General features: G+C 43.3%; 1 protein-coding gene across 13 annotated transcripts in view; it reads right to left on the bottom strand.

The window, feature by feature from the left end:
• Positions 1-560: 560 nt before the first annotated feature.
• FOXN3 (forkhead box N3) overlaps positions 561-14337 on the bottom strand; it is a 460729-nt gene continuing 446952 nt past the window's right edge. For all 13 annotated transcript variants that reach the window (XM_063596366.1, XM_034937997.3, XM_034937996.3 and 10 more), the window contains one exon: positions 561-7358. In XM_063596366.1, coding sequence (XP_063452436.1) covers positions 6803-7358 — 556 coding nt within the window. In that variant the 3' untranslated portion in view covers positions 561-6802. The remainder of the gene's footprint in view (positions 7359-14337) is intronic.

Consider the following 14337-nt stretch of genomic DNA (forward strand, 5'->3'; position numbering starts at 1 on the left):
CCCTGTGATCCCTTCCTTGTTCCCACTCCCCTCTCTCCCATCAGCTCCTTGTTGGCTCCTGGGGGATGTGTGTGCGAGGGTCTGGGGTGGGCACTTGAGTGATGATGTAATAAACCCTGGCAGATGAAGGTCTTAGGGCTAGGAATATCATCACAAGAAACCCTCAGGATCTGGGATAGGCTGGCAGGCTCCAGTACTAAAGTACAATTGCAGCTTATTGTTTGACAACTTCCAAATGAAAGGGAAGCTCTGTCTAAACCACAAGTCTTAAGGCTCATGATGGGAGGCTGGCCAGCCACCAGCTGTCTACACCAAAGCTGGAATTCTCTTGAGATCCCGGGTAAGCCCAGCTTCCGAATGTGCATTTGTGTTTGCAGAGCAGTGTGTGATGTCCACCCAAGCCTACGCACGTGTGAGGACGGGCACAATAAATGCAGCTGAGAACCCTGAAACCAGACTGCAAAAACTGCACACACACCTGACTGCAGGTAAGGAACAGAAATGATGTTGTGGACCAGCATCTGCACAGGGAGACGCAGCACACATAACACTACGTGGTGTTTTTCTTCAATTGATGCAACTCAGTAATTTTTATTGCAACTGGAAGACAATACATCACAGAAACTTTATGGTAGGTCTGGGGAAAAGTGTTATTTACAATAAATGATGAAATAGTTTGTCTTTGGCAATATGATTACATACGAAGAATGCAAAATGCAGGTATGGATGCCTTCCAAGCAACACCAAGTCCCTAGAGTTCGGCTGATCGCGCCTGCCTCCACATTGTTTCTTTAGGTTCACATGAACATAACAGAACATCACGTTCTTTCTCCTTTATGGTTCTCCCTTTCTATTCATGATATTGGCAGTTTCATACAGAAAATACAGAAAAAAAATTGGCTTTTGAAAAATTATTACTCTCGTAAATTAATTTGGCCGTGTAGGTCTATTGGCCAGCCAAGGTCAGACGACCCTAAGCATCAATAGTAAACCTCTTGGTCTTCTGATTGCTTTATCACTTTTTTTTTTTCTGTAAAACAAAACAAAACTCAGAAATGTTACAGAATCAGAGTATTAAAAAATGTACAAGTGTATATGCTTCCCAGACACACATGGATACATTTTTCCTCCACATTTTCACCATGGCAGTATTAAGTAGTGAGTGTGAATGACACAGCATGAAACTGGTTACTGAATCAGCTATGAGCTCAGATGGCCTCAACATACATACTCAAGAAATGTTGCATGTTTAAATAACTGAGAGTGTGCTAAATCTCATCTAAAAAAAAGGAGGAGAGGGGCTGGGGAACTCAGGCCACAGTCATGAAAGGATGAATACAATTTCTAGGTTTAATAGGTTCACCATATCGAAGTCTTTGAGAATCCAATATGGAATATCAATTATTTTGCAAAAGGTAGAGAAAGCAGTTCTCAACTTTTGCAAATGAAATACAGTGGAAAAACACTGTTGTATATATTCCAAATAAATAGTCTCGATTTCAATGCTAACAAAACAACAGGAAGGGTACTCGTGAGCATCTCACGGTTAAGTCAGAAATGATCGTTCACACAGGTCTGATTTCAGAAGTACAACAGCAAGGTGCAGCACCATAGACACATCGGTTTCGGCTGTTAAAAGATGGATCGTTTTAAAAACTGTGTTTTCCTTCCTTAATTTTTGGTCAGTGAAGCTAGCACTTGTTTGCTGAACTGTGGAAGAACTGCAAGGTCACACACATTATTCATGATAAAGCAACCGAGCTGACGAGTCTGTGCTTAATTCAAGAATAACCAGTAGGAGAGAGAGAAAACACAAGGAGTTAACCACCATCGCCGGTGCTCTCTCAAAGGAAGAGGGGTTAACAGATGAATTCACAAAGGTAGGCAGATCTATACAGAACACTGAATGCCATGTGTAAATCCTCATGAAACTCCAGAAACAGGAACACCACACAATGTATATACTTTGATTTACACATTCCGTTACAAAGGAAAAAAAGACACCATTACAACTTTGTAACTGTGTTAACTGCAATATAAACCAAGTCCAGAGTTTGGCAGGTAACTAAAAGAGGGTTATCACTTAGGTTATATAGCAAAAGTGTTGATGTATATTATATATAGTAGTATAAATAATAAAAAAGTATTATTTAAATTAGATCACAGTGCTGCATTATGTGCATAACAGTGTTTGATATAGTATTGGTGGGCTGGGACCTACGACACCAAGGACTTAACTGTCAACACTGGGAAGTCACAATCAAGAGGAAACACAGAGTTCCAATGTTTTCTTTTGGTGGCAAAAAAAAATCCTGAAGATGAAAGAAAAATACTTCTCTACAGAAACATAAAAATCAATTGCAACATCTGGGCAGCTGTGATCCACCAGAAAGAAACGAGTCCCAACCTGGATTAAAGGGAAAGAGAAATCACATGGAATTTAATCCAATCTCATCTAGAAAAGCTTCCCATTTAGGTCACTTGTACGTAACTCCAATTCCTTCTCCAAGAGCCCTTCCAGGAGAGGCACAAGGCGCCCCCCACAGAGTGGAATGAGTGGAACTTGCGTCAGTAGCCCTTGGCCTGGGCAGTCCTGGCGTGGTGCAGAACTCTGAGCTGGGCACAGAAGGCCTCCACCTGGTTCTCACTCTACAGAGCCCACTGCCTGATGCTGTCCCTCAGGCAGGAGCCTCCTTCAACACAACGGCCCCTCCCAGAAGGCTCTGTGGTAGTAACTGCTGTGGCCAGCAAGCACTAGACACATTGAATGCCTCTGCAAAACAAAAGAAAACTCTGTTCTTGGGAAAGGCCTCTGGCACATTCCTTCTTAAAAACTCCCAAGATTGAGACCTGCCACAATCGTTTTGGCCATGGTTTTCTCCAACCACCAGTGAAATATGGGTTTGGTTTATTTTAGTTTCAGATAGATGGCTTCACCAAAGAACTCTTGAAAGAATACTGATTAGAGAGGGGCAGGGAAGTAGGAGCTTATGGTATATTATAAGGCTGGGAAAAATCTATGATGCAAACCCTTTCCACATAGTACTAGATAAAGACAAAAGACAATTATAATAGGATAAAAATAACTGTTTATGTGTATATCATTTAAGAAAAAAAAGAGTGACTGTCTCTTTCTCTTAAATGTATCCGAGGGCCAATAGCAAGTAATCGTAGACGTCGTGGTGTTGATGTGTTCACGGTTGGTTTCCAAAGCATCTTTAAATATTGCTATAGTTCCCCGTTTCCCCCTCCCCCCTGCCCCGTGTGAGTATGTGAGATACTGGAATGACACATGAACCGCCACTTCTCCCAGCAGGAGAAATGAAAGCAAAAACGCCACACCTCTTAATGGTGTTCAGGCGATCTGTCAGACTAATGGATACATATGCTAGTTTGGAAGCTAAAAGAACACCTGACGTTTGGGAAGGAATTCCAAGACTAAAGTGAATGACACTTAAGCAAAATATTCTTTCACAAATAGGCTTGTGCTTAAATTCTCTACTGCTCTTGGAGGAGGGGATAAGAGAGGGTGCCTCCTGCCCCTTGGCTTGTTAAGGACACGGACAACCTCATTCTCCAATGAATTCACTACAAACAGCCACATACACATTGATACTTTTTGTTTTTGTTCTCAACAATCAAAATACAAAGTTAAACACAATTGAGCCATTGTTTTGGTTATGCATAATGTGTATGCCTCCAAAAACAGAAGAAAAATAGGAAGAAGTACCCTCACTAAAGGTTCCCCGACAAGTCTTCCGGCAGATCCAACGAAGGGAGACTCAGGAAAATCACACTTAGAAAGCTGCCCGATGAGGTATTTATGCAAAAAGAGTGGTTCTGGAGTTAAGAACACACTTTTATATTTCTCTATTTCTCAAAGAGATCAGAAAAGTAAATCACACACATTGCATTTTATTATTTTCTAAAAGAGGCCTCTGCCCCTTTAGAAAAATGAAATGAGGGGAGACAGCCCACGGTGGGGGTTTTAATTGGAAGAAGTCCTCGGCCAGAAACAGTCCTGAAGGTTGAACCTCTGCCTTTCAGGAGAGAGGTCTGAATTTTATCATCTGTGGGGGGGGGATGAAGGTGGGGGACTGAGTTGGAGGTCTTTAGGCTTGGTCAGGTGACAACACAAATCAAGGTGTCGCTCAGGTTCCATAGCTGTGGATGGCTTTTAGGGTGTCAGATGTCTGGGGAGACGGAGGGAACAGAGCACTGCGAAGATACTTTATTCCCACCTACACCCTGAATAAATATGCTGGAAGTATTCAGCTCCAGGTCATGAATTCGACCTGCTGTAGAGGTGTAGGTTTTTTCAGGTTCTCTCATCAGCAACCCACCGGAAGGTAAGTGTGGGGAATGCACCAGTTAGTTCCCACTGTCCGGGCTGATGGAGCTCTGACATTACCTGGTCCTGGCAGATGGGCTTGGCTTTGGCCCACAGCAGTCCCTTTTTTAAAAGTTAAGGTCATCTCTGTTCCCTCCCTCTCCTCACCCATCATATCCTGAGCCACAGTACTGGGTGTTTGTGTTTTAAAGTTTCCCTCCACTTGGATGGAAGATCATATTCTTTTAGAGATTTCTCTTTGGACCCCCGCCCCCGCCATTAAAGAAAATTTCTTAGGCTAAGGTAACAACAGGAGTTTCTGGGCTGCATGACGTTGTCTGGTTTCTAAATTCAGCTCTCGCAATCTAGGTGGTCTTAATTCCAGGTTGGTCAGTGTGCTGAAGGTGGCGATGGCCGGCCCCTGCTTCCTATTGCGACATGGCATTGTGGCGATAGGATGTCTGGGGCTGGCCTTTCCTACCTCGGCATCGCTTCCTCCTTCACATGAACCCCATCTCGTCCCCTCACCCAATAAGGCCCATTAGCACGTTTCCCCTTCTTCTGGCTAATTTGCATAATTATTCACTGCCTTTTTCCTAGAACCAAATCATGGTAATGATTTTCTCAAGTAAGCGTCCCATAATTCTCTTGATTCTATCATACACACTCACTACTAAGTTTGCCCTCAAATTATTGCGTCATGTTAAACATGTACAGACAGAGAGAAAGGACACACTTTTCAACAGAGAATCAGAGGGGGTCGGGGCTGAAGTGCACACAAGGCAGTACAGAGTTCAACCATCCAAGCCCTACCAGAGCATGAAGATATTTTTATATTGCAGAGTAAGTTCCCCAACAGTCAGAATTTGTCCCTGAAGAAGGTTAAACCTTAAACACCTGCTTCAAAAAACCAAAACAAAATAACCCGAAAAAAAAACAAAAACAAAAAACAAAAACAAAAAGGAAAAAAAGAAAGCAAAGAAAAAGAAAGAAAAAAGAAGAAAACCAAAAGAAACTCTAAGCCTAAGGGCTTAAAAATTACAGGCATAGCCTTTTCTCTATTTTCTATATTTATATGAAAATAATTCATGCTTCATGCTAAATACATTATTTACCTTACAAGAACTTTGTTACTTTTGAATAAAAAAAGTTTGTTTTTGTGATTTTTTTCTCTTTTTCTTTTTTTTCTTCAAAGGAATCCATGCATTGTGGATCAGAAATTTCTGCTGGCTATACTGGCTGAATGTGGAAATCACTGATTTTTGCAAAGATAAATCCTGATATTAATTGCAAACTCCATTTTGAGGGCAGTATAGGAGTTATTTTATTTTTTGCCATGTTTTACTTTTTTTTTTTGTCCATCAGTGTACCTTTAATCTTAAAAATACACCACAATACTAATGGCAGGTTCCATAGCTTTCTAGTTTTTTTGTTTTTTGTTTTTCACTTGGATCAAATAGTTTTGATAGACAGAAAAAGATCTGTACCATTATTTCCTTTCCTTAACAGCTATTGTAATTTCCTGGACTTGGTTGCTTTTCACTTGGGCAGTTAAGAAGACACAGCTTGTTTTCCGCATCAGTTTTCTCTCTCTCTCCTTCGTGTGTGTGTGTGTGTGTGTGTGTGTGTGTGTGTGTGTGTGTGTGTGTGTGCGCGCGCGCGCGCACAGGGCCAATCTTCAGGCTTATGGCTTTTGGAACATTTTCTTAATTTAATAGAGAACAGAATTCAATGATTAGCAACATCACTAAAAATTTACCCCATTTCTTCTCCATGAGTCACTGACACCCGATGTGCATGAACAGTCCAACGTCCACCTCGTAAGACGTCATCGGGCTTCAGGGCTCAGAAGCATGGAGGACTGGTGGCCGGCCCTCTGTGCTCGCCGTGTGACAATTCCAGTGGCTTTCCTGGCACCATCAGATGCCTGGTGCCACAAGCTTGGGTCTGCTCCTAGGGGGACGAGGGGTTCCTCCTTCTCCTCAATTGCGTTATGTGCCTTCACTCAGTGAACCCAATGGGATGGACAACCTGACTTTTTAAACCTAAGGGTTGGGCCTGAACGATGATTACTTTGCCCACGTGCCTTCTAGGTGCCGAATGTGTGTTCCTGTGGTATTGACGTTGACATCCCTGCGGATTCAGCCACAGGTTTCTGACAAGCTGGAGGAAGCAATGGTAATTTTGGCTTTTTCGGTTATGTCTTCAGATAATGAAAAGCTTTTGTAAAACAGCTGAGTGTCAATATGAGTTCTATGGCTTCAATCTCCTTTAAAAATAAAATTCTTAAGGGTCCAAAACAAAGAAGAGGGGGCAAATTAAAACAAAATAAAAGGAAAAGAAAAGAAAGAAAACCAAACCAAAAACAAGAAAAAAGAAAAAAAATTGCTGATATTGCCACAAATCATTAGAAATCTCCTGACATGCTGAAACCAAATGGCCGTAAGTTCAAAACAAATCAGTGACTTGTTTTTAATTTTTTGTGGTTTCCTTTTGCTCTTTCTGCCCCTTTGCCGTCCGATTGGTGATGTTATTCAAACAGGACCGGATCCCTGCTAAGTGCAGGAGGGACCCCGCCGCTTCTTTCATCTCCTCATCATCGCTCTCGGGGGGCTTTTCGGTGCGTCTCTTTTTGAGGGGCAGTGTGTCGCTGGGGACCTTCCTGGCCTTGGCGAAGTGCTGGCGCTTCTTGTGCTGGGATGCGTACCCGCTGTCCCCCAGAGAATCCTTGGGCTCCTTCTGGCTGTGCTTCCTGTCATCCTCTTCCGTGTCGCTGGGGCTCTCGTGGCTCCGGAAGCTCCCCTCGCTGCCCTCGCTGCCCTCCTGGCTCCCCTTGGTGGCAAACTCATAGTGGTCGTCGGCCGAGGAGGAGGAGGAGGAGATGGAGTCGCTGGTGGGCGAGGTGCTCCGGGCGTTGGAGGACTTGGCACTGCTGTAGTTGTGATCCTCCTTGGGGTCTCCACTGACCACTGGGGAGCCACAGGACGGCTCGCTCTCAGTCCGCATCCGGCAGCTGGTGATGCCATTCCTGCAGAGCGAGGACAGTGGGGAGGGACGGGAGACAAAGAGGGGACACAGTTAGACGTCCTCAGATGGGGGCACCCGGCAGCCCGCCTGCATTCAACCATCAGTCCCTTTGTGTTCAATGGAGCCACTCGCAAACTGTGGGGGCAACAGGTGGATCTGCTTTGAAGGCAGGGTCCTAAATCCTGACACCTCAGTCTCCCCTGCTTATCTCCTATAATGGCAGTTTCACTCCATTTGTGTGGCTGAGACGTCAAAACAACAATCTTCTGAAGCGACAGCGGTGGAGGCTCCATCTCTTACATTAAACCATAAAAATCAAGCTGTGCTTGGTTCGTGTCCCCGCCAACACCACGGAGTCAGACACCGCCAGACGATGTTGGCTGGGTACTTCAGAGAAAAAAGCCTGCTCTCGTCTGAAGCGGCTACATTAGGAGGCTTTTGTCAGAAGACTAAACCAGTGTTCAGCAAAGATACCTGCCATGTGGTGACAGCTACTCACTCATGCATTCCCTCCCTCGTTCATGCAATCTACAAATACTCACTGAGCGCCTAATAGAAATGCATGACCTTAGGGAGGGTTCTGGGGGAGGGACACGGGGTTGGATCGGATATAGACACTGCCACAGCGATGTTGCAGCCTAACAGAGAGGCAAGCCAGGGTCGCATCACAGACCAGAGGGCAATAAACTACGACTTCCCGAACTCAACACCTGCCAGGCGCTCTGCTAAGTCTGTGCAGAGGGCCATGTTTAACTCCGTAAGGTGGATATTAGCATCCTTATTTTACAGTGGCTCGAAGTGAAGCCTGGAGAAGTTCAGTGATGTACTTAAAGTCACACAACTAATCACTTGCAGAGCAGGGACTGGAATCAAAGTCTGACTCTCAGACTTGAGGTCTTAGCTACATCACCAGACCGACCCTCCTTTGTGGTTTCCCTATAACAAGGTCCCTGCTACCCATGCCTATAAGGCCTCTGTAGCACTCATCACACCTCTGATTATTTCTTTGTGTCTTTACATCTGAGTGATGTACTTAACATTCCTTGTGCTTCCTTATCGCGAAAGTGGGAATAGTAACTACACCTGCTCCCCGTGGGTGTGGGGCTGAGGACATGAATTAATGCCTGCAGGTGCCTGGACCACGGCTTGGCCTGACAGCAATGGCTGTGAAGCTTATTCCTGGTTAGGACCCATGCTCCTTATGTCTGGGAGGCAGCTGCCTGTCTGTTAGTGCCAGGCGCCCAGCCTTCAGAAGGATGAATACTTGCAGGAGAGGAGGGTCACTTGTAGCTGAAGGGGACGAAGGGTGGACACCAGGGAATGTTTTGTGGAAGACAAGGCATCCGACCTTGGACACAAGGGCTGAAGAATCTGGCAGGGATGGGAACTGTTCTATTGCACCATGCTGGCCCGGTTTCCTGTAAGCTCATCTACCTCGTGATCCATTTCTAAGAGTTTTGGGGAACATGACCATACTTTTCCTGTCTAGATGACCCCAACTGTAAGTAGTCTTACATTCCCTCCATAGAGGGCACTCCCCACCATCATTATGAACTGTGTGGTCATGTGTCCCATTAGAGAGCTAGCTCCATGGGACAGGGTGTGGTTACTGCTAGGCCCCCAGTGGATATCGCTGTGTCAGCACGGTGGACACAACAGATAAACTGAGGAAGTGCAGCACAGGTGGAATCACGTGGCTGAGAGTATGAAGCTTGGGAAATGACTGTGGGTCTCCACCACCATGACTCACTGGGCACACGCTGAGGATACGGCACTGGTAGAAGGGCTGTGGGGTCAGGACCACCAGTGAGATAACAGTAGTGACAATCTCTACCCTGGCTTTTCTCCTGTCACCCTCATGGGCCTTGAGGCTCAGGGAGACTTCAGTTGCATCCCACATAGAAAGTGAAAGGGGAAGGGAAAGAGTCCCTAATGAAAAGGGTGCAGTAGGGAGTGAGGCTAAGGAGCTGCTCTCCTGGGGCCCCAGGGCCGGTGGTATTTTGCTAAATTTAGGCTGGGGGAGAGACTCCGTACTGTCGTGTCCACCAGCAAAATGTATGAGGGTCATTATCAAAACTCAGCCTTGGCTAGATGTCCAAGAGCCTCCTGATGAACCCCAACACTTACAATGTGTGCATTTGTACACGGAAGTCCCAGTGAGACCCAGAAGGGTCCCAGCTTGTGTCCTGTGCTCCGTGATCCCAGATACACACCACCTCCCCCAAATCCTTACAGACAGAGCCTGGCTTGCAAGCCACACACGCCTGTGCTCATATCCCAGTGTTGCTTACTGGTGACTTTGAGCAGGCTGTTTTACTTCTTGAAGACTCAGCTTCCTCATCTACCTTGTGGGGCTGCGTGAGGATTAAATGAACTGTCCTGAGCACAGAGCAAGGCTGTTTGTGGTGCCTGATCATGTTTTTTTACTTGTGGTCCGATTCCTGCGACTTCCTGCTGCTGTGACTTGTTCACTCTGAGCAGTCTTGTTTTCTCTTTCTATTCTGGATCGGGAGGCGTATGGGAACCCAGCACCAAGTCAGAGGAAACAGGCCCTTCAAGAGGAGTTCCTCCAGGGCTTGCCTGTGAACACAGCCCCTGAGCTTTGGGGTTTGGCCTCCTCCGTATCTGTTTTCTGCAGACTTCCTATTTCTTGGCTGTGTCTTGGGTGCATAAAGATGGCTGGGATAAGATTACTTTGAGGTGTCACCAAATGTGAAACTTGGTAAATGTAATTAATCATACAGCTAGCTATTAATAGTTATTAGAGTGAACGAAAATGAAAGTCTCGTTGGATGGTCCTCTTAATTTTTGCCATTTGAGGGAACTACTGTAAAATACAAAAATAATTCACCCACTGAACTAACATCAAACAGTTTCATAGTAAATCTAAGTATACTTGAAAGAGTAAAGTGGGCTATATTTAGCTTTTAATAAATGGATTCAGTTCCGAATGCTTCTTTTAAAAAATAACTTGGGGCTTACAACTCACGTCACTACCACAGTTAAGCAGAACATGATCCCTCTCTGAACACAGATGGGGAGAATCACGAGTGGGAGAGTGAGGAATAAAGCAAGTGCTCCACGGTGCTGATTCCTGGTGAATCTAGGTGAAGGGTCTGTGCTATTCATTGTGCTTTTCTTTCCCTTTTTTCCTAAGTTTGAACATTTTTTAAATCAAAGTTTTAGGGAGGGGGAGAAATACTCTAGAACCAAAGCAATGATGTTAAATGTGAGCTCCACACTATCATAAGAGGAATGGTTTCGAGCCTGAGAATGTCTCTCTCTTTCTTAAACAGGGAGATTAGCAGCATTAAAGAGGGGGATCCAAATGGAAACTTTCTTCTTAAAGAGATCCCATGGATTAAAGGGAGAACAGAAAAGAGAATGATTCCACAGCCCCTGATTTGATGCTGTGTGGGGCAGAGTTTCTGGTACCACCTAGAATCAGACTGCATGCCAACAGAGTCCATGACCCAAGTCCCTATTGGAACACTGGCCTACTTAACCATTTCACAGAAAAACAGAAACTCAGAGAGCCCCATGGTTGTTGAGTGGGGTGACCCAGACAGTCTCAAAGATGGTTCAAGCAGGAATTCCAAATATCTCCCTGTCACTCCTGAAGAAGGAAGTTTACTGTGATGAAGACAGAAAACCAATACATCCACTGATAATATTTCTGGATGAAAACAGGTACACAGACATAACTTCAGGGAGTGAGAATTAAAATATAAATGTCTCTCTTTCTCATTTGATGAAATTAACCTTCCCTGAGATTTCAGCTTGGGATTATGTAATCCATAAATTACACACAAAACTCAGCAGGAAGTGAAAAGCTCCTTCAATTATTAATAACTTGGTGCAATGTTATTCACGATGGTGCAAGCCAGCAGTCAAACGTTTCCCGCCACAGGGATTGCCATTACAGGACAACAAATGCTTAAAAGAAGCCAGCCATTCTGAACATGTTGGAAGGTGAATTTCTAACCACTTTCTTAAAAATCATTCATTAAAATGAACATGTGATACATCCGAAATGCCTGCAATTTTTCAGTTTTAGCTGAATTTATGTGCAACGATATTGCAATTAGCATAAATTAGCATAAATCAGAGCCACCAGATTTTACTGGGCCTTTAAAAGTTTAAAGCACGTGGCTCAACAAAACCACGTGCTATTCATCTCAAATAAAACCTGGTACTCATTCTCTTGTCAAATAGTTGGAAAATATCAAACATAAAAAGAGAAATCACATTAGTTCAAACCCAGAATGAGCAGGCTTTCAACTAACAAGTCAAGGTGTAGGTTTAAGACATGGCCATTTGCCATTTTTTGTTTGTTTGTTCATTTGTTTAACCAATTAATTAGGGGTTCCACTACAGTATAATGAGCATGTGTCGTCTCTGCCTCTTACCTGGTGCACTAGGAGTCTCTTTGGAACTAATGGCTCTAACTCTAAAGGATATCATGTAGGGTAGTTGTCCTCCCCAGGGATTTACTTGAGGACTCTGATCTTTTGCCAAATGTGAAAAGTAGATGGGATTAATGGGATTGTAGAAGCAGGGGACTGGAGCAAGTTCAAAGCTTCTTTTGAAAATCAACTGCAAGTAGACATGGAAGAGAAGAGATGACCAAAGACTTCCACCTCCAGCCAAATGGTAGAAAGACATTTGGAAGGTTCTCTTCTGACTATAATATAAAAGATCCTAGATCAAGTACAGTAACTTGTTTTAAAGGCATTGCTGAGTTCACTAGAAAATAAGGGATATTCAGAGACCCATAGAGACATACACACAAATAAAACATTTTAAAATAACCTGCAATGTGAGCAATCAGGCAACGAAGAAAGCCAAAGTTTTTCTATAGCAAACGGCTGCCCTCGCAGTAGAACAAGAACCCAAACTCACTCAGTGGGAGGCAGGAAGGGAGCAGCAGGAAGGTTGATGCTGGCTGCTTCCTGCTTACTGTGCACCCTCTAAGGGCGTTCAAGTGGCTCCAGGTATACTGGTCCCCCAGGCTCCCCACCGAAGTTTTAAAAGCAAATCCTCTCTGAAAGAACATACTTTAAACCCAAGCCACAAGGAATTTCCACAGATAAGATTTCAAGAACATGGGTTCATAATAAAAAAACAAAAAATAAAAACATTAAACACAATGGGAATAAGCCACCATAAGCAAAGAGACAAGAGAACAGAGAAATGATAGAATCTGAACAGCAAAGACTATAAATGTTGAAATAATTCGTTACAGAATGTAAATTTAGTATGTTTAAATAAATAAAGGAGGGAATTGAAAAATACTAGAAAGGAAGATCAGGCTATATTGGAAAGCACTAAACAGAACTTCTAGAGATAAAACATATAATCCTTGAAATTAAAAACATCAATGCAAAGTGTGGTGGCTCACACCGGTAATCTCAGCTACTCAAGAGGCTGAAGAGGAAGCGCTTGAGCCCAGGAGATCAAGACTAGCCTGGGCAACATAGCAAGACCCTGCCTCAAAAATAAATAAATTAATCTACACTGAAGGTGCTCCTAAAAAACTCAATGTAGCTGAAGAGAAAAATTAGTGAATTGTTAGATGGACCTGAAGATACTACACAAAATGCAGCAGAAAGACACAGAGGTAGAGAATATAGAAGAAAGGTTGGATGAGACGGAACAAAGAAAGAAGAACCAACGGAAACCTAACCGGAGTTCCAGTGAAAAGAAAGAATGGAGAAGATTCAATACTTGAATAGAAAATGGCTAGAATTTTCTAGTTTTGATGACAGTTCCAATCTTCAGATTCAGAAAGCCAACACGTCCCATGCGGGATAAAGAAAATAAAGTCCTTACGGAGACACATCACAGTCAAACTTTAGAGCAGACACAAAAAAGACAAAAAGATTTTTAAAGTAGTAGAAAGAAAACGTATCGCCTAAAGTACTAATTAAGATAAAACAAGTGAAGCAGAAGAAAGTGGAACAATATTCTCAAGAGAGAAAATAACTGTCGATCTAGAATTTTATATTCAGTAACACTATCTTCTAAGGGTAAGGGCAAAATATAACTTTTCAGGCAAAAATTCAGGACTTTAACTACAAATAAACCCTTACTGTAGGAATTTCTTAAGAATATATTTCAGGAAAGAGAAAAATGATCCAAAATGGAAGATCTGAGATGTAAGCAGAAATGATCAGTACAGAAAATGAAGGCTGGGTGCTGTAGCTCATGTTTGTAATCTCAGCACTTTGGGAGGCCGAGGGAAGTGAATCTCTTGAGCCCAGGAGTTCCAAGACCAGCCCGGCAACATGGTAAAACCCCATCTCTACAAAAATGCAAAAAATTAACTGAACACGGTGGTGCATGCCTGTAGTCCCCACTACTCGGGAGGCTAAGGTGGTAGGATCATTTGAAACCGGGAGGCTGAGGCTGCAGTGAGCTGTGTTCGTGCCACTGCACTCCAGCCTGGGCAACAGGAGTGAGACCCTGTCTCAAAAAGGAAAAGAAAATGTGGCCAAGTATTGATTGTACAATACAATAATAATAATGACTAAGTGGTTATACACACACACACACACACAAAACACACACAAAGAAACAAAACCAGAACCAAAGTACTGGAGAAATGTAGCATATCAATTGGGAGGTGGACAGAACTGAATTTAAAGCATTCCCAGAGACCTGTATTGATCAGAAGGTTAAAGATATTGATTAACTTTAAATATTTAAAAATATTCATGCTAAAAGTTCTAGGATCAACACCAAATGAAGAAAAACAGAATGGGTAACTTCCAAACCATTAGAAGGGGGAAAAATGGAATGAGGAGTAGGAGAATCAATTTAAAATAATGCTAGAAACAAAAAAGAATCTGAAAAAATGGGGCAAACACAAACGTAAAATGAGATGATAGAACCACACCCAAAAATGTCAATAAAAATGGGCTAAAAATCTTCAGCTAAAAGGTACAGATCATTAGCTCAAATTTAAAAAAGAAAAAAGA

The sequence above is a fragment of the Pan paniscus genome, chromosome 15 (genome assembly GCF_029289425.2).
Source record: "Pan paniscus chromosome 15, NHGRI_mPanPan1-v2.0_pri, whole genome shotgun sequence".
Taxonomy (NCBI): Eukaryota; Metazoa; Chordata; class Mammalia; order Primates; family Hominidae; genus Pan; species Pan paniscus.